The 27,349-nt window shown below is 41.8% G+C and overlaps 1 protein-coding gene across 1 annotated transcript; it reads right to left on the bottom strand.

The window, feature by feature from the left end:
* Nucleotides 1–1,115: 1,115 nt before the first annotated feature.
* Nucleotides 1,116–27,349, bottom strand: LOC109872877 (SWI/SNF-related matrix-associated actin-dependent regulator of chromatin subfamily A member 5). The gene is made up of 24 exons (XM_020464284.2): nt 27,212–27,349; nt 26,247–26,336; nt 25,716–25,882; nt 25,435–25,535; nt 25,139–25,239; nt 17,729–17,908; nt 17,448–17,603; nt 17,197–17,328; nt 16,566–16,634; nt 15,609–15,718; nt 15,251–15,477; nt 13,991–14,112; nt 13,575–13,727; nt 10,357–10,489; nt 9,140–9,285; nt 8,384–8,512; nt 7,827–7,937; nt 5,981–6,094; nt 5,234–5,356; nt 4,967–5,099; nt 4,680–4,798; nt 4,224–4,436; nt 3,476–3,586; nt 1,116–3,249 (listed from the first exon to the last, which is right to left on the bottom strand). Exons 1-24 carry the CDS (start codon nt 27,266–27,268, stop codon nt 3,181–3,183), a joined length of 3,066 nt encoding a protein of 1,021 aa, XP_020319873.1. The 5' UTR covers nt 27,269–27,349; the 3' UTR covers nt 1,116–3,180.

Below are 27,349 nucleotides of genomic sequence, written 5' to 3'. Positions count from 1 at the left end.
GTTGGATTCAAGGGGAATATCCACATACTGAAGGGTGGTTTGCAATATCATTGGTTTCTTAACAGGTTAAAAATGACATGATGAATATACTATAGTATATTCTCAGACTAGCCACCTGGTTCTAGACTGGTGAAGCTGCCTCTTATTCTAGGACAGCGTTAAAATGCCCCCATGTGGACATATAGTGTAACTTCAGCCTCCATGAAGCACGAAGAGTTCCCTCCCAATAATAAATGAGCAGCTTAGATTAATCATTGCTCAGTGAAGCATATTATTGCTCTAGAATTTGTAAAAGGGGAACCACACACATTTTATGCCAACAAAAATGGGGGTCCAACATGTTGCAGCTGTCAGTGTCAATACAATATATACCACATGACCAAAAGTATGTTGACACCTGTTCGTCGAACATCTCATTCCAAAATCATGGGCATTAATATGGAGTCCCCCACTTTGCTACTATAACAGCCTACACTTTTCTGGGAAGGCTTTCCACAATTTTTTGGGAACATTGCTGCAGAGTCTTGCTTCAATTCAGCCATAAAAACATTAGTAAGGTCTGGCACTGATGTTTGACAATTAGGCCTGGCTCACAATAGGTGTTCCAATTCATCCCAAAGGTGTTCAATGGGGTTAAGGTCAGGGCTCTGGCCAGTCAAGGTCTTCCGCAGTGATCTCAACAAACTATTTCTGTATGGACCTGGCTTTGTGAACTGGGGCATTGTCATGCTGAAACAGGAAAGGGCCTTCCCCAAACTGTTGCCACAAAGTTGGAAGCACAGAAAAATCTAGTATGTCATTGTATGCTATAGCATTAAGATTTCCCTTCACTGGAACTAAGGGGCCGAGCCCGAACCATGAGATACAGCCCCAGACCATTACTCCTCATCCACCAAACTTTACAGTTGACATTATGCATTGGGGCAGGTAGCGTTCTCCTGGCATCCGCCAAACCCAGATTTGTACTTACACATACCCTTATCTTATGCAATACTATCTGCTACTGTTGGGTTCACAGCTTTCTTTAGTTTAGTTTGATGAGTTTAATATATTGTGAACTGGGATTTTGTGTGACACAAAAGTTACTCTCAAAAAAAGGTAAAGTACAGTATAACTAAGGTTGGATTTTGTTTAATGAACTCATACATTTAAAAGAATTTACAGGAAAAGCAAAATACAACAGGTACTTTTTGTTCAGATACCAACACTTAAAATAGTTTAAAAGGATCAATGGAATTAAACTCAATATAAAATGATCTGAGGATATGTGCAAAGCAACAGGTTATATAAGGTGCATACAGGGAACCGCTTGATGTAACATAATAACAATGTGTCAAACACAGGTCTTCAAAAACAGCCATGCACAGAAATAGAGGAAAAACAAACATACAAAGGTTGCTATTTCACCACCACGCCAACTACACAAGAAATGAAACAATCAAAACACACCCGTAGATAAACTCTGCAAAAAAGAAAGAAAATACCCTTTTTCAGGACCCTGTCTTTCAAAGATAGTTTGTAAAAGTCCAAATCATTTCACAGATCTTCATTGTAAAGGGTTTAAAACACTTTCCCATGCTTGTTCAATAAACCATAAACAATTAATGAACATGCACCTGTGGAACGGTCGTTAAGACACTAACAGCTTACAGACGGTAAACAATTAAGGTCACAGTTATGAAAACTGAGGACACTAAAGAGGCCTTTCTACTGACTCTGAAGAAAACAAAAGAAACATGTCCAGGGTACCTGCTCATCTGTGTGAACCTGCCTTAGGCATGCTGCAAGGAGGCATGAGGACTGCAGATGTGGCCAGGGCAATAAATTGCAATGTCCGTACTGTGAGATGCCGAAGACAGCGCTACAGGGAGACAGGACGGACAGCTGATCGTCCTCGCAGAGGCAGACCACGTGTAACAACACCTGCACAGGATTGGTACATCCAAACATCACCCCTGCGGGCCAGGTACAGGATGGCAACAACAACTGCCTGAGTTACACCAGGAACGCACAATCCCTCCATCAGTGCTCAGGCTGTTCGCAATAGGCTGAGAGAGGCTGGACCGGGGGCTTGTAGGCCTGTTGTAAGGCAGGTCCTCACCAGACATCACCGGCAACAACGTCGATGGACCAGACAGGACTGGCAAAATAGTGCTCTTCACTGACAAGTCGCGGTTTTGTCTCACCAGGGGTGATGGTTGGATTCGTGTTTATCTTCGAAGGAATGAGCGTTACACCGAGGCCTGTACTCTGGAGCGGGATCGATTTGGAGATGGAGGGTCCATCATGGTCTGGGGCAATGTGTCACAGCATCATCGGATTGAGCTTGTTGTCATTGCAGGCAATCTCAACGCTGTGCGTTACTGGGAAGACATCCTCCTCCCTCATGTGGTACCCTTCCTGCAGGCTCATCCTGACATGACCCTCCAGCATGACAATGCCACCAGCCATACTGCTTGTTCTGTGCATGATTTGCTGCAAGACAGGAATGTCAGTGTTCTGCCATGGCCAGCGAAGAGCCTGGATCTCAATCCCATTGAACACGTCTGAGACCTGTTGGATCAGAGGGTTAGGAATAGGGCCATTCCTCCCAGAAATGTCCAGGAACTTGCAGGTTCCTTGGTGGAAGAGTGGGGTAACATCTCACAGCAACAACTGGCAAATCTGGTGCAGTCCATGAGGAGAGGCACTGCAGTACTTAGTATCTGGTGTGGCCACCAGCTGCATTGACTTACTTTTGATTTTGACCCCCCCCCTTTGTTCAGGGACACATTATTCCATTTCTGTTAGTCACATGTCTGTGGAACTTGTCCAGTTTATGTCTCAGTTGTTGAATCTTGTTATGTTCATACAAATATTTACACGTTGCTGAAAATAAACACAGTTGACAGTGAGAGGACATTTATTTTTTTGCTGAGTTTACATATAGCATGCTGAGTTTCAAAGGTCATCAAACAATTTCAAAAAAGAGTAATACAAAATGTCTTAAAAATGAGAAGCCACACTTCCACAACTATTGAAGGTTGTTTTTGTATTTTTTTGTGTGGGTGATTAATGCTGTTTGTTTTTGATGGGCCAAATCCTAACTTGAGAACTGTGTGCGTAAATCAAATGATCAAATGACTTATCTTTCAAGTTAGGATTGGGCCTGCTGGGAGCTACATTAATTACATGACATCTTCAGGCTCTTGCTTTCTTCTCTTTGCGTCCTGTGCCTTCTGATGACGCATCTGCCTTCCTTTTGTGAGCCTTAGAATAAAAATGACATTCGAATCAAATCAATTGCATGTCTATGTGTGAATGTTACAATGTATGTATGAAATATTAATATTCTAACACTTGAGTATTGATCCATTTGTCATGGTAACATGGTTCAGAATCCTCAAGATGGTCAGCCAATACACCTGTTGGATTTTGGACATTTAAAATGGTTAAAATCGGTATATTATTCTTTTGAAATGGTAAGATCAATTACCGTCTGGCTTTTTGGTGTCTTTTTCTTCTTTTCAGCACGCTCCTTTTCCTCAATCTCCATATTTTCTTTTTCGATGAGGGAGATGAGAGTGTTACAACGTCTCTGGAGTTCCTGGGGGAACAAGAGACAGCTGTTAGCAGAGAACAAGAAAACAATAGTACAATGTATGTCTGCTGTTCCTCCACTGTCAGCCAGTCTGTTTGTAGCAACAACAAAAATATATATTCATTCAATATGCTCTTGTGTGGTTATTACAGTTTTTGTTCGTAATATTGACATTTCAATAACCAAAACAGTTCATGTAACATACCACTTTGTCAAAAGCACAAAGTAATGAAAAATAACCCCAGAGAGGTAAGTGTCTCTGTATTCAAGTGATGCATGAAACTGAATCTATAAGAGTCGTTCGTCCCATGAATTCTCATCCATCTCAACTTGTAAAGGAGGAACAGATTGAAACAAATTCAACTCTATATTCCGCCATACCTACTATAAATGTCAGGCAAGCAAACAAGATGATCTCTAAATTCACTACAAATGTACTATTTTCTATAATAAAAAGTAATAAAACAGGTTTTTATGATGGGTCCAGAGAAAGCAAAGAAGTAGGCCACTAAGACACTGTAACTGGGTTTATTGACTATCCCAGAGGCAGTCCAGGTGTCATATCAAATACCTGTCCCCATGTTTGCTCAACGAACCCTTCTAACAGCTATAACCTAGTCAAACTGTTCAGCGTGTACTGTACCATGGCAGTTCGGGACTTGATGAACCAGTCAAATCTGAACTGTGGAGCGTTGCGGACACACTGTCGGAGTTCCTCATAAACATTCTCCTTGTCAAAGCCCATCTTGTGAAGCATACAGATCAGGAACCTGTCCTCCTCCTCTGTGTAGTTCTTCCCTTTATTGGTGCCATACTGAATCCTCAACTGGTGGAAAGGGGCCTTGTATCTCGCAACCTGAAATGAATCAAGACAACATTTCCATTTGGTCAATTTGAAAATAAGAATTCATCTTGGAGCATACTCAAAATAAAAGGTTGCTAGTATCACATTCAAATAAGTAATTTCCACAGTATATACAAGGGAAATATGTTTTAGAGAGGCAATCATTTCATTTTAAAGATCAATACAAAAATACTTATCAGCCACTATCCAACACACTTGAGCACTTATTTAGAAAATCTATGTAAAGTAGATGACCTTAGCATCCAGTGCCTTCTTAATGCTGATCCTCCTCTGGATGCGGGCCTCACCACGCTCCATCTGGGCCATGATCTTCTCAATATCCTGGAGTTCATTGCACCGCTCCCAGAAAATGGCTTGAAAATAAAACAAGAGTATGAAAAGACTAGCGTGTAGCATATAAAATGATAATAAGCTGTAATAACCATGGTTATTTGAAACAGATACAAGAATAGGTCTCTAGTAAACAACTGTAATGGAATAATAGATGATGATCATTATGATGAGGACCTCCGGTATCTTACCAGAATATTCAATGACTTCTTCAGGGTTTTTCCCCTCGACTTCCCGAGCGATGTTGTCAATGTCATCACGGCCATATTTCTCATTGGCTTTAATGAACTGATTGAAATCTCGCTTGTTCCAACTTGTGAACCCCTGCGAAATAACATTCACCATAAACACAGCATTTGTTAGATACAAGCTTTAGCATGTACAATAATGTGGCACCTTTTGTGACAAACACTATAAGGATCTTAGACAGTTGTGTCTAGCCTAGCGCCCTCCAGTACCTGTGTAAGAAGCTTCTCCTTCTCCTCAGTCTCCTCAGGACTGAGGGGCCCTGCCTCGTCGATCTTCCTCTGCTCCTCCTTCTGCACCTGAGCAGAGTTAGAAATGTCAGGGCTCCTGGGCACCTGCAGCAGCACAGTGGAGAGGACGGACACAGCTCATATTAGATAAACCTCTGATGAGACAAAACACTGAATGGCTCTGTCTCTCGCTATTAAGCTGGGCGAGAGACCCCTAAGGCTGGGTGAAGCGATAGACAGGCCTGTTGGGGAACCAGGCTAACTGGGCAGAACTGAGCAGATGTACCCTGGGATCAGGTGGCATAGGGGGAATGTGTGTGTATTTGTGTTCTGTGGTTCTGGCACCGTGGAGGAGTAAAAGCTCCAATCTGTCTCAGTTCAGCAGTCTGCCTTGGCAGCGAGTGCCTTGGCACAGTTAAGCACTTGGGATGCTGCTCACAAATGTCAGAGTTGAGACACACTTCTATGGGCTCTATTCACCATCCTACAACTAATATGTTGGCTCTGTGAAAGCCCAAGCCAACAGATTTCAAAATATTGTTTTTAAATATTCAACTTTGTAAATTGTTTCAGTAAAGTAGAACCAGCAAGAAGGGACATTCAAGTCACAATACCATGTGCAGGAAACAAGAATACATGAGTATAAATGGCTAGGCTTAACGCTACCTATGTCAACATGGGCACACTTTATTTATCCATCAGACAACGACTTAACTACAGCCGTCTTACCTTGTAGCCTATAGTATTCCTGTAGAAAAGGATCTCCATCTCTAGCAGCTCAAACAGGCGAGGGGGAAAGAACTGGAAGTCCTGGATGTTGGGCTGTTTGGGGGGACGTGGGGCCTGAAATATATTCATCATTATTAATCATGTTCTGGTGAGCAAGATTAACATATGTACCTCTTCATCATTCTGACTTCTTGACCATCATTATTTGGAAGAAGTGGGAAACAAGAGGAATGATTAGAGTTCCAAAGCTACAGGTAATATGCCAAAGTTACCGGAATCTTCTATAATTTTGGTAATGAACAGGTAATCTATGGCAATTTAGGTCATTTATACTTTAATAACTCATTTTTATTTTTCATATATAGTATTAATTTATTGTATCTGTGTCCATATTGCCCATGAGTTTCTAGTGGACAGACCATATGGTTAAAGAGAAAATAGCCTAATTATCATAAAAATTATATAATCAACAAAGGCATTCTTTTCAATTAACTCTGCAATTCTTGCAAGTATTGACTTTTTTTTCACAACGGCCACCAGTTTGAATGTTACCAAATTTCTGGTAGTTTATTTTGCAACCCTACGAATTATTGACTAGCAACTCTTCCATGAACACGAGGACCACGGTTACTATAGTTTTGTGATTTAATGTTGGTTTTATTTCTATTCGTTTTTAGATTTTTATATGAACATTTTGTGAGGTGGTTGATCGGTTTCTCAAGCCTGATGACAGTGGTCCACAGACAGAGAATATTCTCTCCACCAACGCTTGGGATGCAGGGGCAGAAACCAGATCCAGTGCCACAGGGTACAGCTTTGGATAAACAGCCATCCTTGCCTGCCAGAACTGGAGAGGTGACTCTAAACATGCCCCCCTTCACCTCTTCCAGGCATTTCCTCAGCTCACACGGGGCACTTAATGGCCTGCCAGGTTGACTCTAGGGACAGTGAACTCAGACACAATCCTCAATGCAAGAAAGCTATATTTATGAAGCACTGTGGTCGAGATGCTTGTTGGATTTATTTTGGATTCTTCTTGGGGTACTCCTGCCCCATGGCTGTACTCTCTGATTTGCTGAAGTACAAAAGACTCTGCTTCCCTCATCAGTGGTTCCGTCTGTTGAGCGAAGTGACAGAGAGACACTTGGGTCCATCAAGCAAGCTGCTGCAGGGGATGGATCGAAATTGGCTGCCAGAAGACTCAGTATGCATGCGAAGTGCTCACACTGACTTCAGGAGGACCTGTGCCAACTGTTTTGCAATAGTAATTGACTGCAAGTGTGCCTCAAGGTTGAGAAAGCACGGCACCACATCAGACTACGACTGGCTGTCAGTTTGAAGTTGGTCGGTGTAGATTGTGAACGGCTGCAGCAACTTCACAAGCCGTTCTAGCTTGGCCCAGATATACTCAATGCGCGCCTTTGGATTTCTTCCCTGTTAGCTAATGATACTGATGCACAAGCTAGGCCTATTTGAAACATCGGCATCTACTAGCAGCATTTACCCTCCAGATTCAGACAGAAATCAGCCAGAAATCCCCATTAGAAGCTTGAAAACCTTGTCCAAGAAAAAAAATAAACTAAAGATAATTTGATGGTTTTTCCTTTACATTAATTTTGTAGTCAAATATAATAGTTTCAGTATAGTTTTAGTTTTTCAAACATTTTTCAGAATTGTTTTATTTAACTAAATTGTTTTTTCCAATTTTGTTTTTATTTTAGTTTCAGTTTTCGTTTAGTATAATAACCCTGATTGGGACAGCACTTGAATAAGCATGTCATTTATAAGCAGGGATGCAAAGCCAGGCAGTTGGCGGTTTCTGTGTCAGTTTGTGAGTGGGCGTTACCTTGGGGGCTCGAGGTTCACTGACACGCAGGGCCTCTCTGAAGTAGGCATCCACCGCATAGTTGGCTTTCCTCTCTCTTTTAGGAGGCTCAATCCATTCCATCATACTCAGCTACAAAAAAAGACCAGTCCATCCCTCACAAGGTGAACCAACTCAGCATATGGTACATGATGCACACCGCATTTCATGGTTACGGTGGTTTCATAAAGTGTATTTCATAAGCATCTATGAATAGTATACTCTGTATGCCATCTTTACCTCTATCACACAGTAGTCACAAAGTTCAATATCTAAGATGAAATTCAACCTGAGGCACAAGGGACTTAGCTAATCAAAGTACACTTCCATATCAAGCTGCTCAGTTGGTTGAGCATGGCACTTGCAATGCCAGGGTTGTGGGTATGATTCCCACAGGGGACCAGAGCAAAAAAAAGAATGCACTCACTGCTGTAAGTCGCTCTTGAATAAGAGTCTGCTAAATGACTAAAATGTCAATGCAAAATGCTCTTTGATGCTATTAACCTTGAGTCATGACAAAACATGTCGTAATTTAATACCTTTTGCTTCTCTCTGTAGTCCTCCCCTTCAAAGTTGTAGAGGCTGGTCTCTGCTCCTCCGGTGTCCACAGTGAAGTTCCTGAGGGAGCTTTCTCCCAGAGACTCCATGCGCTCGTTCATCTCAGCTGTCTAGGATAAGTCAAAAGGCAGTGGTGTAAAGTACTTAAGTAAAAAGAAAGTATTTTTGGGGGGGGTCTGTACTTTACTATTTATATGTTTGACTACTTTTGCTTTTACTCCACTACATTCCTAAAGAAAAGAATGTACTTTTTTCATACATTTCAAATGCTTATAGCAAGACAGGAAAATGGTCCAATTCACACACTTATCAAGAGAACATCCCTACTACCTCTGTTCTGGCGGACTCACGAAACACATGCTTTGTTTGTAAATTATGTCTGAGTGTTGGAGCGTGCCCCTGGATATCCGTAAAATAAAATAAAACAAGAAAATAGTGCTGTCTGGTTTTCTTAATATAATTATTAAATTATGTATACTTCTACTTTTGATACTGAAGTACATTTTCGCAATTCATTTACTTTTGATGCTTAAGTATATTTAAAACCAAATACTTTTAGACTTTTACCCAATAAGTATTTTACAGGGTGACTTTCACTTTTATTTGAGTCATTTTCTATTAAGGTATCTTTACTTTTGCTCAAGTATGACAATTGTGAACAGGTGAGCACAGAAAACCAAGCAGCCAGTCTGTCAACCAAACACTGTATACTGATCCTTCACATGGTCCTCACTCACCTTCTTTGCCCCCCTCTCTAAGATGGTGTTGATGTCTTCGTCCGTGAGCTCATTGTCTTTGGAGGCGAAGACGTGAGTGGCCCCATGCCTGATCATCTGCAGCATCTCATCTTTCCCCAGCTTGTTGGACTGCTCCATCAGCCTCCCTGGAAAGTTGAAAAGATGTGAGAAGTAGTTGGGGTGTGGGACTGAATGTACAAGACCCTGCAGCAGGCACTTACATCCATGTCTCAGGGTCTAGATCATTCTATAAAGTACTAAAGTATATGTATGTATGCATGCATCTACAGCATATATGTGTGGTCTAATTTTGTCTCAAGCCTAACCAAGGTCTGTCTTGCCTGTCCCAATAACAAATCCAAGTCTGATGTACTGTCTGCTGAGTCAGACCATACATTTTTTGTTGTTGTTTAAGTTAAGGACACATTTAAGGGATTTGAACATGGAATTAGAATACTAGAATGGACATGAACCTTCCAAAGGTCAGCCATGTTGGTCAGGGAGTTAGTCAACCACAGTTTGTCAGTGCTGTGATAAAATATTGTGAAAAACAATGAATGTGAAGAAAGTATCTGCACTGTGTGTTAACTAGCTAGCCAGGCAGTTTTAGAGGAATCAGCTGCCAATATGCCAACATTCCATTCAAACAATGCAGTCAATCCACAGCCATACACAGGCTCAGATCAGTTCATAATAACAATAATTCATTTAATTTGTAAAGCTCTTTTCTCACACCCAAGGCACTGAATAGGACTTGGATGAGTTATAAATGCAGCAAGTACTGATATTGTATCATATAATAGCACTCAGCTTTCCAAGAAAACAAAACACGAGACAGTTATGGACTGTTTACATATATTTTAGATGCTGTTTATCCAGAAAATGTGTATAAAACTCCATACTGTAATTATAATGTGACAATATTTTATGTTGACTATAATTCCGTTGTATTTCTGATACATCACATGCCTTACTTTTATTTTCCTGTGTAAGTAAAAGCAGGAAATGCATCACCTACATTATGCCTCTACTGCCATTCATTCCAATTAGACTGGTTTTGGATTTCTTCCTGACCAAGCTGGCTGCAAATTTCACCCCATTATGGAACTTTGAGGGTTTATGACATAACCTCTCTAGTAAATTTATATGATCTACATGGATTTGAAAGCCATGGAATGACAAACCACGAAGTTGCAAATTAAAACCATGCTGAATACCTTGTTGTATAACAATGGAGTCTAGCCTCAACTTCATCTCAGCTCTCTCTACAATCCTCTCTTCGACTGTATTATCAGTGATGAGGCGGAACACACGCACTGGTTTCTTCTGACCAATTCTATGAGCCCTGTCCTAGAGAGGCAAAAACAAACACACTGATTGCCTCAGTGTATGGAGGTGTCTATTTCTTTGAAACAAGACACTTTTTAAAAGTAAAAGACAAGATACAAGCCAGTGTTATGAACTAACATTACTAGTATTTTTGTATGCATGACATAGTATTAGTCACTTATGTGTGAAATTCTTACTAATAATTACTAAGTCATATTTACTTTATTTTAATACTGACTAATAATTACTTTTCCAAATGCTTAATATACAGTGCTTTCAAAAAGTTCAGACCCCTTCCTTTTTCCACATTTGTTATGTTACAGCCTTATTCTAAAATTGATGTAAAAAAAACTACAATCCCTCATCAATCAACACACAATACCCCATAATGACAAAGTGAAAACATATGATATTTTTGAAAATGTATTTTAAAAAACAAAAACCGTATTTACATAAGTATTCAGACCCTTTGCTATGAGACTCGAAATTGAGCTCAGGTGTTTCCATTATTCCTCCTTGAGCTGTTTTTACAACTTGATTGGAGTCCACCTGTGGTAAATTCAATTGATTGAACATGATTTGGAAAGGCACACACCAGTCTATATAAGGTCCCACAGTTGACAGTGCATGTCAGAGCAAAAACAAGCGATGAGGTTAAAGGAATTGTCCATAGATCTCCGAGACAGGATTGTGTCGAAGCACAGGTGTGGGGAAGGCTACCAAAAGAGCATTGAAGGTCCCCAAGAACACAGTGGGCTCCATCATTCTTAAATTGAAGAAGTTTGGAACCACCAAAACTCTTCCTAGAGCTGGCCGCCTGGCCAAACTGAGCAATCGGGGGAGAAGGGCCTTGGTCTGGGAGGTGACCAAGAACCCAATGGTCACTCTGACAGAGCTCCAGAGTTCCTCTGTAGAAATGGGAGAACCTTCCAGAAGGACAACCATCTCTGCAGCACTCCACCAATCAGGCCTTTATGGTAGAGTGAGCAGATAGAAAACCTGCTTCAGTGCACTCAGGACCTTAGATTGGGGCTAAGGTTCACCTTCCAACAGTACAATGACCCTAAGCACACGTCCAAGACAACGCAGGAGTGGGCTTCGGGACAAGGCTCTGAATGTCCTTGAGTGGGCTAGCCAGAGCCCGGACTTGAACCCGATCGAACATCTCTGGAGAGACCTGAAAATAGCTGTGCAGTGAAGCTACCCATTCAACATGACAGAGCTTGAGAAGATCTGCAGTGAAAAATGGGATAAACTACCCAAATATTAAAATATATAAGTGTACCAAGCTTGTAGCATCATACCCAAGAAGACTCAAGGCTGTAATCGCTGCCAAAGGTGCTTCAACAAAGTACTGAGTAAAGGGTCTGAATACTCATGTAAATGTCATATTTAAGTTATATTCTTAATACAGTTCTAAAAAAAATTCTAAAACTGTTTTTGCTTTGATATTACGGGGTATTGTGTAGATTGATGAGAAAAAAGGCTGTAACGTAACAACATGTGGAAGAAGTGAAGGGGTGTGAATACACTAATATATATATATATATATATATATATATATATATATATACTGCTCAAAAAAATAAAGGGAACACTAAAATAACACATCCTAGATCTGAATGAATGAAATATTCTTATTAAATACTTTTTTCTTTACATAGTTGAATGTGCTGACAACAAAATCACACAAAAATTTATCAACCCACAATCAAATTTATCAACCCATGGAGGTCTGGATTTGGAGTCACACTCAAAATTAAAGTGGAAAACTACACTACAGGCTGATCCAACTTTGATGTAATGTCCTTACAACGCCTGGGCATGGTCCTGATGAGGTGGCGGATGGTCTCCTGAGGGATCTCCTCCCAGACCTGGACTAAAGCATCTGCCAACTCCTGGACAGTCTGTGGTGCAACGTGGCGTTGGTGGATGGAGCGAGACATGATGTCCCAGATGTGCTCAATTGGATTCAGGTCTGGGGAACGGGCGGGCCAGTCCATAGCATCAATGCTTCCTCTTGCAGGAACTGCTGACACACTCCAGCCACATGAGGTCTAGCATTGTCTTGCATTAGGAGGAAACCAGGGCCAACCGCACCAGCATATGGTCTCACAAGGGGTGTGAGGATCTCATCTCGGTACCTAATGGCAGTCAGGCTACCTCTGGCGAGCACATGGAGGGCTGTGCGGCCCCCCAAAGAAATGCCACCCCACACCATGACTGATCCACCGCCAAACCGGTCATGCTGGAGGATGTTGCAGGCAGCAGAACGTTCTCCACTGCGTCTCCACATGTGCTCAGTGTGAACCTGCTTTCATCTGTGAAGAGCACAGGGCGCCAGTGGCGAATTTGCCAATCTTGGTGTTCTCTGGCAAATGCCAAACGTCCTGCACGGTGTTGGGCTGTAAGCACAACCCCCACCTGTGGATGTCGGGCCCTCATACCACCCTCATGGAGTCTGTTTCTGACCGTTTGTGCAGACACATGCACATTTGTGGCCTGCTGGAGGTCATTTTACAGGGCTCTGGCAGTGCTCCTCCTGCTCCTCCTTGCACAAAGGTGGAGGTAGCGGTCCTGCTGCTGGGTTGTTGCCCTCCTACGGCCTCCTCCACGTCTCCTGATGTACTGGCCTGTCTCCTGGTAGCGCCTCCATGCTCTAGACACTACGCTGACAAACACAGCAAACCTTCTTGCCACAGCTCGCATTGATGTCCCATCCTGGATGAGCTGCACTACCTGAGCCACTTGTGTGGGTTGTAGACTCCGTCTCATGCTACCACTAGAGTGAAAGCACCGCCAGCATTCTAAAGTGACCAAAACATCAGCCAGGAAGCATAGGAACTGAGAAGTGGTCTGTGGTTATCACCTGCAGAACCACTCCGTTATTGGGGGTGTCTTGCTAATTGCCTATAATTTCCACCTGTTGTCTATTCCATTTGCACAACAGCATGTGAAATTTATTGTCAATAAGTGGACAGTTTGATTTCACAGAAATGTGATTGACTTGGAGTTACATTGTGTTGTTTAAGTGTTCCCTTTATTTTTTTGAGCAGTCTATATAGAAGTACGTTTCCAAGGAAGCCACAACTGAAATGTTTCTCACCATTGCTTGCAGATCCACTTGAGGGTTCCAGTCGGAGTCATACAGGATGACGACGTCTGCAGTTGCCAAGTTAATGCCCAGACCTCCAGCTCTGGTGCTCAACATGAAAATGAACTTGCTGCTGTTGTCAGCATTGTAGGCCTCTATGGCTTCCTTGAAACATGGCCATAAAGCTAATGCATTAGTTAGACACAATATCTAAGATATCAGTTTTGTTTAATGTAGTTAAAGTAATTACACTTTACACAAATTTTACAAGCACAATAGGCAAAGTACAGTGTTTTGAAGTAAAGATACTACAAAAACACGACCATGGTAGGTTTGATTGAGCCGTTCCAATACAGCTCCTTATGGTTTCCATGGGAGCATGTGATTGTGGTCAATGAGGCCTCATCAGCTGAAGTCATGCACCGTACCTGTCTGGCTTCGTGTGGAGTGTTCCCATCTAGACGGCAGTACTCATAACCTCTCCACATGCAGTAGTCCTCAAGAATGTCAAGGACCCTGGTCATCTGGCTGAAGATGAGGACTCTAGACCCTGGCAACCAATGAGACAAAACAGTCATTCCATTAGGGAACAGAACAGCATACAATATCAGTCACATAGCTCTAGTTCAAATGCAGCAAGGTTTGATTAATTCTAAATGAGCATGACTAATTTGATTGTCAAAATGAACGTCTCATTATGAAAGCTTCATGAAAAAAAATGAAATTCTACATGTGAATCCTGATGTCCTTCAACAAAATGCAAACCTTTGAGCCTGCATCCTATGAGGTTGTCCTTACCCTTTTAACCTCTACGAGATGGGTGTCTGATTTGTCATCCTGAGGGTCCCAGAGATAAAATGTAACATCGTTTTGTTTGTTTAAATAATTTTTTATGTTCAAATGTAGTAACTGGGGTCTACAGTTTGACCCCACTGCTGTCTCTGGCTCCACACTCACCTCACCACCTAGATATGAAAGTTTGTGTATAAGCTAATGATCCATCATGTATGACATTCCTGAGAGTGTGTAAACTTTAATTTGTTTTTTTTTACCATAGCATTTTTGAATGTTCTCTATAGTTATGTACTTGAAAATCTATCAATTGACCAATTCAGCACATTTGGGCAAACTCCTGGCAGACTTGATAATGTAATTCACTGGCTCAGTCTGATTTTGCACACACACTGCTGTCATCTGGTGGCCAACATCTAAATTACACCTAGACTCCTATCTGAGAGTATGGCCTTTCCCTTGCATTTCAAATATGTTTTTGTTTGTATTATCTTTACCAGATCTAATGTGTTATATTCACCTACATTAATATCACATTTCCACAAACTTCAAAGTTTTTCCTTTCAAATAGTATCAAGAATATGCATATCCTTGCTTCAGGTCCAGAGCTACAGGCAGTTAGATTTGGGTGTCATTTTAGGCGAAAATTGAAAAAAAGAGTACGTTCCTTAAGAGGTTTTAAAGGACCATTATGTACTTCAATCTATCAGAGTTTGTATATACAACCTATTGCATAGTCTGTCACAACTGAAAATGTACAGTAACAACCACAGATCAAAGCTCTGAGATAAAGACATCCAATTTACATGAATAATGTATTTTTTGTTTAACCCCCCTTATTATCTGTTGGGATAAACTACAGTAAAAGCATTTAATGATCAGAGAGAATGTAGCACCTTGCTCCTGGACTTTTGGCAGCAGTTTGTCCAGGGCCACCATTTTGCCGCTGTTGGTTACAAGGTGAGTGTCGGTGGTGTAGGGGGGTCCAGGCTCGGCCCCATCAAACAGGTATGGGTGGTTGCAGCACTTCCGCAGCTGCATCAGGATGTTCAAGAGACGCATCTTGTCAGTTTTTCCAGAAGAATTGAGGATGTCAATGTCCTTCATCAGAATCCGTGTGTACCTAACAAAATTAGAACAAAACATTGTTTCATTTGAAATAATGTTTTCTTGAATTTCATAGGTAGGAACATTGAACCAACAAAAGCTATGGCCAACACTGGGAAGTACTAAGTAGTTGAAGCAAACACATACCATTCTCGCTGCATCTTACTCAGTCCGAGGTAAATCTTCACCTCTTTTTTGGGAGGCAGGTTTTTCTCCACTTCAGCTTTAATGCGACGCAGAAGGAAAGGCCTCAGCACCTAAACAAGGCAAATGCTTTAATTCATCTATTTTTACCCATGTATTACAAGTATTTCTTTACATACACTGAGTGTACAAAACATTAAGAACACCTGCTCTTTCCATGACATACACAGTCCGTGTAGATGAAGGGGAGGAGAATGGTTAAAGAAGGATTTTTAAGCCTTGAGACATGGATTGTTTATGTGTGCCATTCATAGGGTGAATGGGCAAGACAAAATATTTAAGTGCCTTTGAACAGGGCATGGTAGTAGGTACCAAGTGTAGCATTTGTGTCAAGAACTGCAACGTTGCTGGGTTTTTCACACTCAACAGTTTCCCATGTGTATCAAGAATGGTCCACCACCCAAAGGACATCCAGCCAACTTGACACAACTATGGGAAGCATTGGAGTCAACATGAGCCAGCATCCCTGTGGAATGCTTTCTTGTATAGTCCATGCCCTGACAAATTGAGGCTGTTCTGAGGGCAAAGGGGGGTGCCACTCAATAGTAGAAAGGTGTTCTTAATGTTTTGTACACTCAGTGTATATCATTTTTAAAATTTGTTTTATTTAACTAGGCAAGTCAGTTAAGAACAAATTCTTATTTACAATAATGGCCTACCCCGGCCAAACCCGGACGACGTTGGGACAATTGTGTGCCGCCCTATGGGACTCCCAATCATGGCCGGATGTGATACAGCCTGGAATCAAACCAGGGACTGTAGTGACGCCTCTTGCACTAAGATGCAGTGCCTTAGACCGCTGTGCCACTCGGGATGTATTATGTATACTAAAAATAAATATAGATAAGAAGGAATCTGCAGTGAACTCTGAACGTAATGGAAGTGTGAAACACAACTTACCGCATGCAGACGCTCCACCAGCTTCTGGTCCCCCAGACAGTTGTTGGTGTCAAACCAAGAATCAAAGTCCTGAGAATTAAAGAAAAATGTTCATTTTGTTTTTAACACATAGATTTTCCATGAATGTGCAAGTTATTTTAGAGGGGGAAAAAAAGGTAAAGATGATTCTGCTTTGGCTTCGGTTGTAGAGAGGATTGTGTTAGAGAAAAGGACAGGATACATATGATCAGCTACTGCCTCTGGGGGTGACTGGGGGGAGGGATCCCAGACAAATTGGGAGGAACTGACAATAGAACAGAGCAGTGCCTGAGGGGGGAAGCCTATGCTCGGGGCTACCTTTCCCTCTGACACATCATGGAAAGACAAGAAGCATGTCAGGTGGGGCTGAGGAGCTAAGTGATTGACTGAAGCGAATTGAAACTTGGTGATATAAACGGAACAACAAAAAACATTAAGATACTGCTGGAGGGTCTTTTGATACAAAACAAAAAAAGAATGCAGTTCCTTTTGCCTGGAGCGAAATATGAATTTCTTTCTTCCTCGATTTGGTATTCCAGTCACATGAATCTAAAGGAGAGGAATATCACTACAAGAGGAATACATGGAGAGAACAAACAGAGGCAGGACTCACATTGGCAGAGTTGAAGACATCAGGCAGCAGGAAGTTGAGGAGTGACCACAGCTCATGGAGGTTGTTCTGCAGAGGTGTTCCAGTCAGGAGGAGACGGTTGGTGGTTTTGAACTCACGGACAATCTCTGAGAGCTGACAACACAGGATTCATGTAAAGGTTACATAAAAATTATTGTGTATAGGCCAAACTTCATTGAAAAGTAGAAAAATAAACATGTTTATCCCTAAATTATTTTAATTTGAGTTCATACCTTAGACTTCTCATTTTTTATCCTATGAGCTTCGTCGATGACAAGGTATCTCCAGTTGAACTTCTTGAAGACAGATTTCTCTCTGATGACCATCTCATAGGATGTGACGCAAACATCCCATTCCCCTGGCATCATGACATCACGGATGAAAGCCGCCTGGTGAATAAGGAGAACATTTGTCAAAGGAGTCATTAGTGGTCTTAGTTACCTACCCACCTGAAAATGATTTATGAAAAGGGATGTTTAATCAGTGTCATTCAAGAGAAAAAAACAGGACATACTCTTGCATCCTTGTCCCCGATGAGACAGACAGCCTTCAGGGTTGGTACCCAGCGTTTGAACTCATTCATCCAGTTGTGTAGCGTTGATTTGGGAACCAGAACCATGTGGGGGCCTGGAATGTTCCTGTAGTGCTTTAGGTATCCCAGCAACGCAATGGTTTGGAGGGTCTTCCCCAAGCCCTGTGGTCAATAAACAAATAAACAACCTGTCATACATACAGCGCATAAGATTGACTCACAACTAGTAGCACTTACCAGACACTTAAGGGCCATCCACACCAAGGACAATAACAATAAAAAAATGTTTAAAAGTTTTTATAATTCAAGTGAACAGCAGCGTCCACACTACAACAATAACTATAAAAACAGTGGAAAACAATAGCTATCGTTGGGATAACTTTGTGTGATTTTATCCCCGTCTCCCCAACAGTACAACGTCAAAAAACAATCCAAAATACGTTCTATTAAAGCCTTCTTCTGCCAAGTGTCGGCTGGAGAGGTGTAAAGCTCGCCGCCATTGGACTCGGGAGCAATGGAAGCTCATTCTCTGGAGTGATGAAGTACGCTTCACCATCTGGCAGTCCGTCGAACGAATTTGTGTTTGGCGGATGCCAGGAGAACGCTACCTGCCCCAATGTGTAGTGCCACTGTAAAATTTGGTGGAGGAGGAATAATGGTCTTGGGATGTTTTTCATGGTTCGGGCTAGGCCCCTTAGTTCCAGTGAAGGGAAACCTTAACGCTACAGCATACAATTACATTTTAAACGTTTCTGTGCCTCCAACTTTGTGGCAACAGTTTGGGAAGGCCTTTTCCTGTTTCAGCATGACAATGCCCCCATGCACAAAGCGAGGTCCATACAGAAATGGTTTGTCAAGATCGGTATAGAAGAAATTGACTGGCCTGCACAAAGCCTTGACCTCAACCCCATCGAACACCTTTAGGATGAATTGGAACGCCGACTGCGAGCCTGGGCTAATTGCCCAACATCAGTGCCCAACTTAACTAATGCTCTTGTGGCTGAATGAAGAAAGTTCCCGCAGCAATGTTCCAGCATCTAGTGGAAAGCCTTCCCAGAAGAGTGGAGGCTGTAGTTTTTTATATAACCTTTATTTAACCAGGTAGGCTAGTTGAGAACAATCTGGCCAAGATAAAGCAAAAGCAATGTGACAAAAACAACAGAGTTACACCTGGGATGAAGTAAGGCAATAAATAGGACATAGTGGCGAAGTAATTACAATTTAGCAATTAACACTGGAGTGAGATGAGGATGTGCAGATGAGGATGTGCAAGTAGAAATACTGGTGTGCAAAAGAACAGAAAAACAAAAACAAATATGTTATGAGGTAGGTAGTTGGTTGGATGGGCTATTTATAGATGGGCTGCAGCTGTAGCGATGGTAAGCTGCTCTGACATTTAATACTTCAAGTTAGTGAGGGAGATAGAAGTCTCCAACTTCAGAGATTTTTGCAATTCGTTCCAGTCATTGGCAGCAGAGAACTGGAAGGAAAGGCGGCCAAAGGGGGTGTTGACTTTGGGGATGCCCAGTGAAATATACCTGCTGGAGCGTGTGCTATGGGTGGGTGTTGCTATGGTGACCAGTGAGCTGAGATAAGGCGGAGCTTTACCTAGCAAATACTTATAGATGACCTAGAGCCAGTGGGTTTGGCGACGAATATGAAGCGAGGACCAGCCGACGAGAGCATACAGGTCGCAGTGGTAGGTAGTATATGGGGCTTTGGTGACAAAAAGGATGGCACTGTGATAGACTCCATCCAATTTGCTGAGTAAAGTGTTGGAGGCTATTTTGTAAATGACATTCAGTTTTACCAGGGTATGTTTGGCAAAAAGAGCGAAGGAGGCTTTGTTGTGAAATAGGAAGCCGATTCTAGATTGCATTTTGGATTGGAGATGCTTAATATGAGTCTGGAAGGAGAGTTTACAGTCTAGCCAGACACCTAGGTATTTATAGTTGTCCACATATTCTAAGTCAGAACCATCCAGAGTAGTGATGCTAGTCGGGCGGGAGGGAGCGAGCAGCAATCGGTTGAAGAGCATGCATTTAGTTTTACTTGCATTTAAGATTAATTGGAGGCCACGGAAAGAGTATTGTACGGCATTAAAGCTCGTTTGGAGGTTTGTTAACACCGTGTCCAAAGAAGGGCCAGATGTATACAGAATGGTGTCGTCTGCATAGAGGTGTATCAAAGAATCACCCGCAGCAAGAGCGACATTATTGATATATACAGAGAAAAGAGTCGGCCCGAGAATTGAACCCTGTGGCATGCCCACAGAGACTGCCAGAGGTCCTGACAAAAGGCCCTCCGATTTGACACATTGAACTCTATCTGAGAAGTAGTTAGCGAATCAGTCGAGCAGTCATTCGAGAAACCAAGGCTGTTGAGTCTGCCGATAAGAATACAGTGATTGACAGACTCGAAGGCCAGGTCGATGAAGATGGCTGCACAGTACTGTCTTTTATCGATGGCGGTTATGATATCATTTAGGACCATGAGCGTGGCTCAGGTGCACCCGTGACCAGCTCGGAAACCGGATTGCAGGTACGGTGGGATTCGAAATGGTCGGTGAGCTGTTTGTTCACTTGGCTTTCGAAGACTTTAGAAAGGCAGGGCAGGATGAATATAGGTCTGTAACAATTTGGGTCTAGAGTGTCTCCACCTTTGAAGAGGGGGATGACTGTGGCGGCCCCTTTCCAATCATTAGGAATCTCAGACAATATGAAAAAGAGGTTGAACAGAGTGGTTGCAACAATGGCGGCGGATAATTTTAGGAAGAGGGTTCAGATTGTCTAGCCCAGTTAATTTGTAGGGATCCAGATTTTTCAGCTCTATCAGAACATCAGTTGTCTGGATTTGGGTGAAGGAGAAGCGGCTTGGGCCAGCTGCTGCGGGGAGTGCAGAGCTGTTGGCCGGGGTTGGGGTAGCCAGGTGGAAAGCACGGCCAGCCGTAGATAAATGCTCATTGAAATTCTTGATTATCGTGGATTTATCAGCAGTGTCAGGCAGTTAACCCACTGTCCCTAGGCTGTCATTGTAAATACGATTTTGTTCTTAACTGACTTGCCTAGTTAAATAAAGGTTAAAAAAAACAATAGCATGGGATTTTCACTGTAATAGCTACTGTAAATTGGACAGTGCATTTAGATTAACAAGAATTTAAGCTTTCTGCCCATATCAGATAGGTCTATGTCCCGGAAAGTTCTAGTCACATTAGCGCACGTTAGCGACAACCTTCCCAGTTTAGGACCCAACCCGTAAAAGTTAAAAAGGCTTCTGAAGTTTGCAATATCCAATTTGAAATTTCACTTTATTTTCCCTCATAAATAATGCATCAACCCCTACAAAAATGTAAATTCATTATAATCAACATTTACTGTTTCTGCAGGATTATTGTACTGCTGTAGCAAATTGGCTCAAATTAAGATCCCACACCTGTAATGAATGGCCTAACCGCAGGGCACTACAGAGGGTAGTGCGTATCACGCAGTACATCACTGGGGGAAAGCTTCCTGCCATCCAGGACCTCTATACCAGACCCTAAAATTTGTCAGACTCCAGCCACCCTAGTCATTGACTGTTCTCTCTGCTACCATACGGCAAGCGGTACCAGAGTGCCAAGTCTAGGTCCAAAAGGCTCCTTAACAGCTTCTACCCCCAAGCCAAAAGACTGTAAATCAAATGGCTACCTGGACTACTGTATTTGCATTGACCCCCTTTTTTAAGCTGCTGCTACTCGCTGTTTATTATTACCTGAATTATCTCGACTAACCTGTACCCCTGCACATTGATTCGGTACCGGTACCCCCTGTATATTTAAGTGATAATGCCCAAGAAGCCGGTGTCTGGAGGACATATTGGCACGGGTGTTGTTAGGCCCGAGCCGAAGTCGATGGCCGGCAAACCGTGCCAATGTATCCTCCAAACACCGGCCTAGGGGGCATTATCAATTTTATACAACGGGTTACAAACATATTCAAATAATGATTTACGTTATTTAGATGAATTTATTCATAATATTTCATCATTCCAAAAGCTATATTCACAACACAAATCTAGGGTTGCTACCCAAGCCGGCTGGTCGTTCATTCTATCGGTTCAGTTGCCAGAGACAAGGGTTGCAAAATTCCGGGAACTTTCAATAAATTCCCTGGTTATGCAGAAATCCTTGTTGGAAGATTCCAGGTTTCATGTTTATTCCCTCCTGATTCCAGGAATCGTCCATCCGGGATTTTGGGAAAACCAGGAAATGTATTGAAAGTTCCCAGAATTTTGCAACCCTACCGGAGACACAACCCAGTCGTTCAGTCTTTTTGTTCTGTATCTATGGACACGACCCAGTCGTTCATTCTAAAATGTTCCATTGCCATACTGGCTGGCATCTTTTTATCCCTTGCTTTATCCCAAGAGTAGCTGCATTTGCATTTGTTTAAGCTGTTTTCTAGAGTCATTTAGTTGGATACATCCAATGAGCTAATGAGGCACGATTTCGCCGGGCATAGAAAATGTGCTCTCTAGTCAGGACACTGTTATTCTAGGAGCTAGCCAACAACAGAGCTAACACAATCACTTCAAACTGAAGCTGGAAAGACTGCACTTCGTTTCGTTTGACCTTTTTTCAATTGACATTTCTTTGTATATACACCGGTATCCTTAAAAATGATCAAATGAAATGTTATTTGTCACATGCACTGAATACAACGGGTGTTGGTAGACCTTCACGTGAAATGCTTACTGACAAGCCCTTAACCAAGAAATAGAGTTAAGAAAATATTTACTTAATAAACTAAAATAAAAAATACAATCAAATAGTAAAACAATAAAGTAACAATATCGAGGGGGTACCGGTACAGAGTCAATGTGTGGGGATACAGGTTAGTCGAGGTAATTTGTACATGTACTGTAGATAGGGGTAAAGTGACTATGCATAGATAATTAACAGCGAGTAGTAGCAGTATAAAAACATAAATAGTCGGGTGGCCATTTGAATAACTCTTCAGCAGTCTTATGGCTTGGGTGTAGAATCTGTTAAGGAGCCTTTTGGACCTAGACTTCGGTACAGCTTGCTGTGCGGTAGCAGGGAGAACAATCTATGACTAGGGTGGTTGGAGTCTTTGACAATTTGTTGGGCCTTCCTCTGACACTGCCTAGTATATAGGTCCTGGATGGCAGGAAGCTTGGCCCCAGTGATGTTCTGGGCCGTACGCACTACCCTCTGTAGCGCCTTACGGTCGGATGCCGAGGAGTTGCCATACCAAGCAGTGATACACCCAATCAGGATGGTCTCGATGGTGCAGCTGTAGAACTTTTTGAGGATCTGTGGACCCATGCCAAATCTTTTCAGTCTCCTCAGAGGGAAAAGGTGTTGTCATGCCCTCTTCAAGACTGACTTGGTGTGTTTGGACCATGATAGTTTGTTGGTGATGTGGACACCAAGGAACTTGAAACTCTCGATCCGCTCCACTACAGCCTTGTCGATGTGAATGGAGGCATGTTCGGCCCTCCTTTCCTGTAGTCCAAGATCATCTTCTTTGTCTTGCTCACGATGAGGGAGAGGTTGTTGTCCTGGCACCACGCTGCCAAGTCTCTGACCTCCTCCCTATAGGCTGTCTCATCATTGTCGGTGATCAAGCCTACCAATGTTGTGTCGTCAGCAAACTTAATGATGGTGTTGGGAGTCATTATGAAAGCTGACTCATGATTTCGACTGGCTGAGAAATGCTGCCTGCCTGTCTCGTCTCAACACGCTCATTACTATGGGACAGCTGGAGATCTAATTTGAATTTTTAAACAATGTTGCAAATGTTGGAAAGACAGACAGCAAGGTTTATATAAATCTCAGCTGTTGAAAACAAAATATTAGTCGAAATTGAAATGTGAGATAATGTCTAGACGCTTTTTATAGTGAAGATCAAGTTTATAAATTACCTGGCTGGGCTGATGAGACAGTGGATTGCGCAGTCAGATGAAACAGAGTAAATAGACATTTTAAAGTCATAGATTTAGCCGGTGGTAACTTGTGGAATAGACACTGGCTGGAATGCAGTTTAAACCAATCAGCATTGAGGATTAGACCCACCTGTTGTATAAAGCCTCGTTGTTGTAATTTTATTGTATAACTTTTTTTCTTACTTTAGTTTATAAAAAATGTTTGTTGGTTAAGGGCTTGTATGTAAGCATTTCACAGTATTTTATTTAACCTTTACTTAACTAGGAAAGTCAGTTAAAAACAAATTCTTATTTACAATGATGGCCTACCCCAGCCAAACCCTAACCCGGACGACGCTGGGCCAATTTTGTGCCGCCCTATAGGTCTCCCATTCACAGATGGTAATGATACAGCCTGGAATTGAACCAGGGCCTGTAGTGACGCCTCTAGCATTGAGATGCAGTGCCTTAGACTGATGTGCCACTCGGGGGCTCCACAGTAAGGTCTACACTTTTTGTATTTGGCGCATGTGACAAATAAAACGTGATTGAATGTTTGATTTGACACATCTCAACTAGCCTCTCTTCCAGCTGTTACCATGCGCATTCCCAGGAAAAGCTACAGGCTACAAAAGCTATATGACATTTTTTATAGTACACCTAACAGCCTATTCGAGGACACAAGCAGGCTTGCTCTTGCTAATTGCTGAATGTAAAAAAAGTTGAGGAGAAAAAGATTTCTTTAGCTGGTGATAACATTGTTGCATTGCAAATGGTGTACAGAACAGACAGATGAGCACAGCGAAAAATAAGATTTGACAACTATTAGAAAAATGGAAATCACTTGCAAACCACTAGAGCAACAAGGCAAGCATAACATGAAGATGCACAGGCTAAACAGTGTTTGTTGTTGAATTGCTACATTTAAATATGTGTTTCTATATTATTATCTACATTGAACACACCATGAAAATAGTGATAAGCCTACAGCGTGCAGTAGGATGCGTTAATCAGTTGATTGACAGGTGTAGCCTAGAGTGTAGAACAGGGGTTGGCAAACTACGGCCCACACAGGCGGGAGGTTTGAGTAAAAATGATGAGCTGGGAAATGATTGTTTTGTGTAAAAAACGTCACTCGAACGTCTAAAACTAGATAGAAAGTATGCAGATTTTATAATGGACCTATACATTTTCAAATAACTGCTCTTTTTCTGGCCCTCCATTGAATTTCAAAATCCTGATGTGGCCCTAAAGCCAAAAAGTTCACCCACCCCTGCTGCAGAACAATAAACCTTCCTCTAGTGTGGAGGCTTGCCAACGCTTTATAGTTATGTATAGTTTATCTTTATCATCCTTGGTGTGGATGTCCCTTTACACTTGGATATCAATATATGGCTCTGGCACTTAATGGAGGCAAGTAAACATAGACTATTGTTAATTATATGTTTAAGTTACAGTCATTATTACCATTTCATCAGCCAAGATTCCATTAATGCCATTTTCATAAAGGGAGATCATCCAGTTGAGACCTCTGATTTGGTAATCTCTCAGCTCTCCATTTTTTACATCTGGAAAAGACAAAAAGTTTTGTCATTAATGGAGGAAAAAAAAAAATCATCATCAGCAGTTCTCAAATGGGAGCTAATTAGTATTAAAGGAATACACCTGCTAGAATACAACATTTACAGCACCTGCTACAGTTCATTTAAATGGAGGGCTGACTATTAAAATTAGCATTTAAAAGCTATATGAAAACATCGTACAGGATGGGGACTCTTCAAAGCGAACCAAGACGTTAGCTGCCTTCCTGCTCTCAGATAACAACTCCTCATCTTCTTCCTGTTCTGTGCGTCGGTGGCGGTTACTGTAAAAACACAGGTGGCGGACAAATAGTATGCTTTGCTACAATGGTAAACAGATTGTATTGTTTATTATTCATGGATTATTCACCAATATAGCTTGTTTATTTACAATAACATAGACCTGATATTTAGAAAATTGTAAATAAAGGCAAGACTCTTAAAACAAGTCAACAGCCACATACTCTCCAACAGAGAGGAGATTTTGTTTCTCATCCTGTTTAACGCGAGGTCGTCCAGGTTTCACTTTCAGGGGTGAAGTAGGAGACTTCTGAGACGCAGGCTGGATGAAGTGGGCAAAGAGTTCTGTTTGCTTGAGCAGAAACTCAAACCGGTTCGCTCTATCTGTTTTCTATGGTAAAAAGACAGGGGGGGGGGGGGATACAGAAATACACCAACAAGTTGTTTTTGACTAGTAAGGATATGAGATCAATGTTATGCTTAACTGTAATTGTGCCATTCACATTCTCCCTATACACTGCAGTCTCACTACTACACACTGCAATTCCCCACAGTTACCACAGTGGGGAGCCCATTGCAAAAGTTGGAAAAATAATGTTATGTTATGTTTTTCTCAAATATCTGGCACAGAATTTAACCAATGCTGTGACTAATCTGTGTCACGTGATACTCCCTAATGTAATCATTCAACTTGCAATTGCATTTTAAAATCTTAAATTAATCCATAGAGTTTGTGACAAAGCAATTTGTCTCACCCTTTTCTCTTCGTATTCTGGATCCACCTCTCCCTCCGCCTTAGGCAAAGCCTTTGGAGGTGGCTTCAGCTGAAATGGGGGGTCTTTTGCCTGAGCACAAACACAGTAGACTACTTTATGACATGCTCACTGAATTGTACATATTTATTTGGCATATGATTCACTAACATTTAATCAACGTAATGTGCAATTTAAAACAAATTTGTATGGCAATTTCAGTTTTCTTATACGGGAATGAGCTGCGTATTGTATACCATTTCCTGTGACTTCATGCAACATTATTCTATAATACGTTTAATCAATACAGATTTATGGTTGACGGTCGAGAAAGTTTTCTACATGTGATGCTTGTTGCACAATCAATTATAATACATTTTGAGCACGTTCACATATTATTTATTATAAAGTGTGCAATAAGTTATGCCTTCAATTGAACCGATGTTAAAGTTCACGCAGTTAGGTACACCTCACCACGCCTGTTCTTCATAAACATAAACATGACATTGTTAGCTACTGTAGCCAATTGACAGTCCCCAGAGCGCAACAAGCAGCTAGTGTTGAAAGTAGACAGCTGATTTGCTCTGGGCTGGTCTTGCTGCATGCGACTGTGCGGTGTGCTGCCTGGGCTAAATGAAACAGACGACAAGCTACAGATACCGTCAGTGGGGTTGCTCTGGGACTCCAAGGCTCGTCAGACTGAAATTGGCAGAATTTAAAAGTCTACGGGAATATTGGCTACATTACTCTCAACTGCACGACGACAAACATTGTAGCTAATGTTTTCTGGTCAGCGTTTGACCTGGTGGTATCTAGTTAGCTAGCATCTGTAGAGAGCTATGCAGATGTGCAAGCCTCCTTCCCGCCATGTTCCCCCCTAAAATCAACAATACTGCAAACTTCTAGCTAGCTACTAACACTCTATCTAATATTTCTGGAAAAGAAGATGTCTGCTTTCAAATGCTCACCTCTTCATCTTCAGGAAAAGGCTCTCTGGAAGTTGACGGAATCTCTTCATCTGACATTCTGTGGACTTTGTTCTTATCATGAGTTTTTAGACCAGACTGTGTAAGTTATTATACAGCAAATTGGTACGTCATTAGATA

Source organism: Oncorhynchus kisutch, linkage group LG28 (assembly GCF_002021735.2).
Source record: "Oncorhynchus kisutch isolate 150728-3 linkage group LG28, Okis_V2, whole genome shotgun sequence".
Taxonomy (NCBI): Eukaryota; Metazoa; Chordata; class Actinopteri; order Salmoniformes; family Salmonidae; genus Oncorhynchus; species Oncorhynchus kisutch.
Note: the sequence above shows the minus strand (reverse complement) of the source record. Positions and strands in the feature narration are given on the sequence as shown.

What these genes read in the sequence shown, in the direction of transcription:
- LOC109872877 (XM_020464284.2), bottom strand. Translation starts at nt 27,268, where the DNA reads ATGTCAGATGAAGAGATTCCGTCAACTTCCAGAGAGCCTTTTCCTGAA. An exon ending in GTGAACCTCGAGCCCCCAAG is followed by an intron (nt 6,095 to 7,826) that starts GTAACGCCCACT and finishes AATATATTTCAG; the next exon opens with GCCCCACGTCCCCCCAAACA. An exon ending in AGACACCAAAAAGCCAGACG is followed by an intron (nt 3,250 to 3,475) that starts GTAATTGATCTT and finishes TTTTATTCTAAG; the next exon opens with GCTCACAAAAGGAAGGCAGA.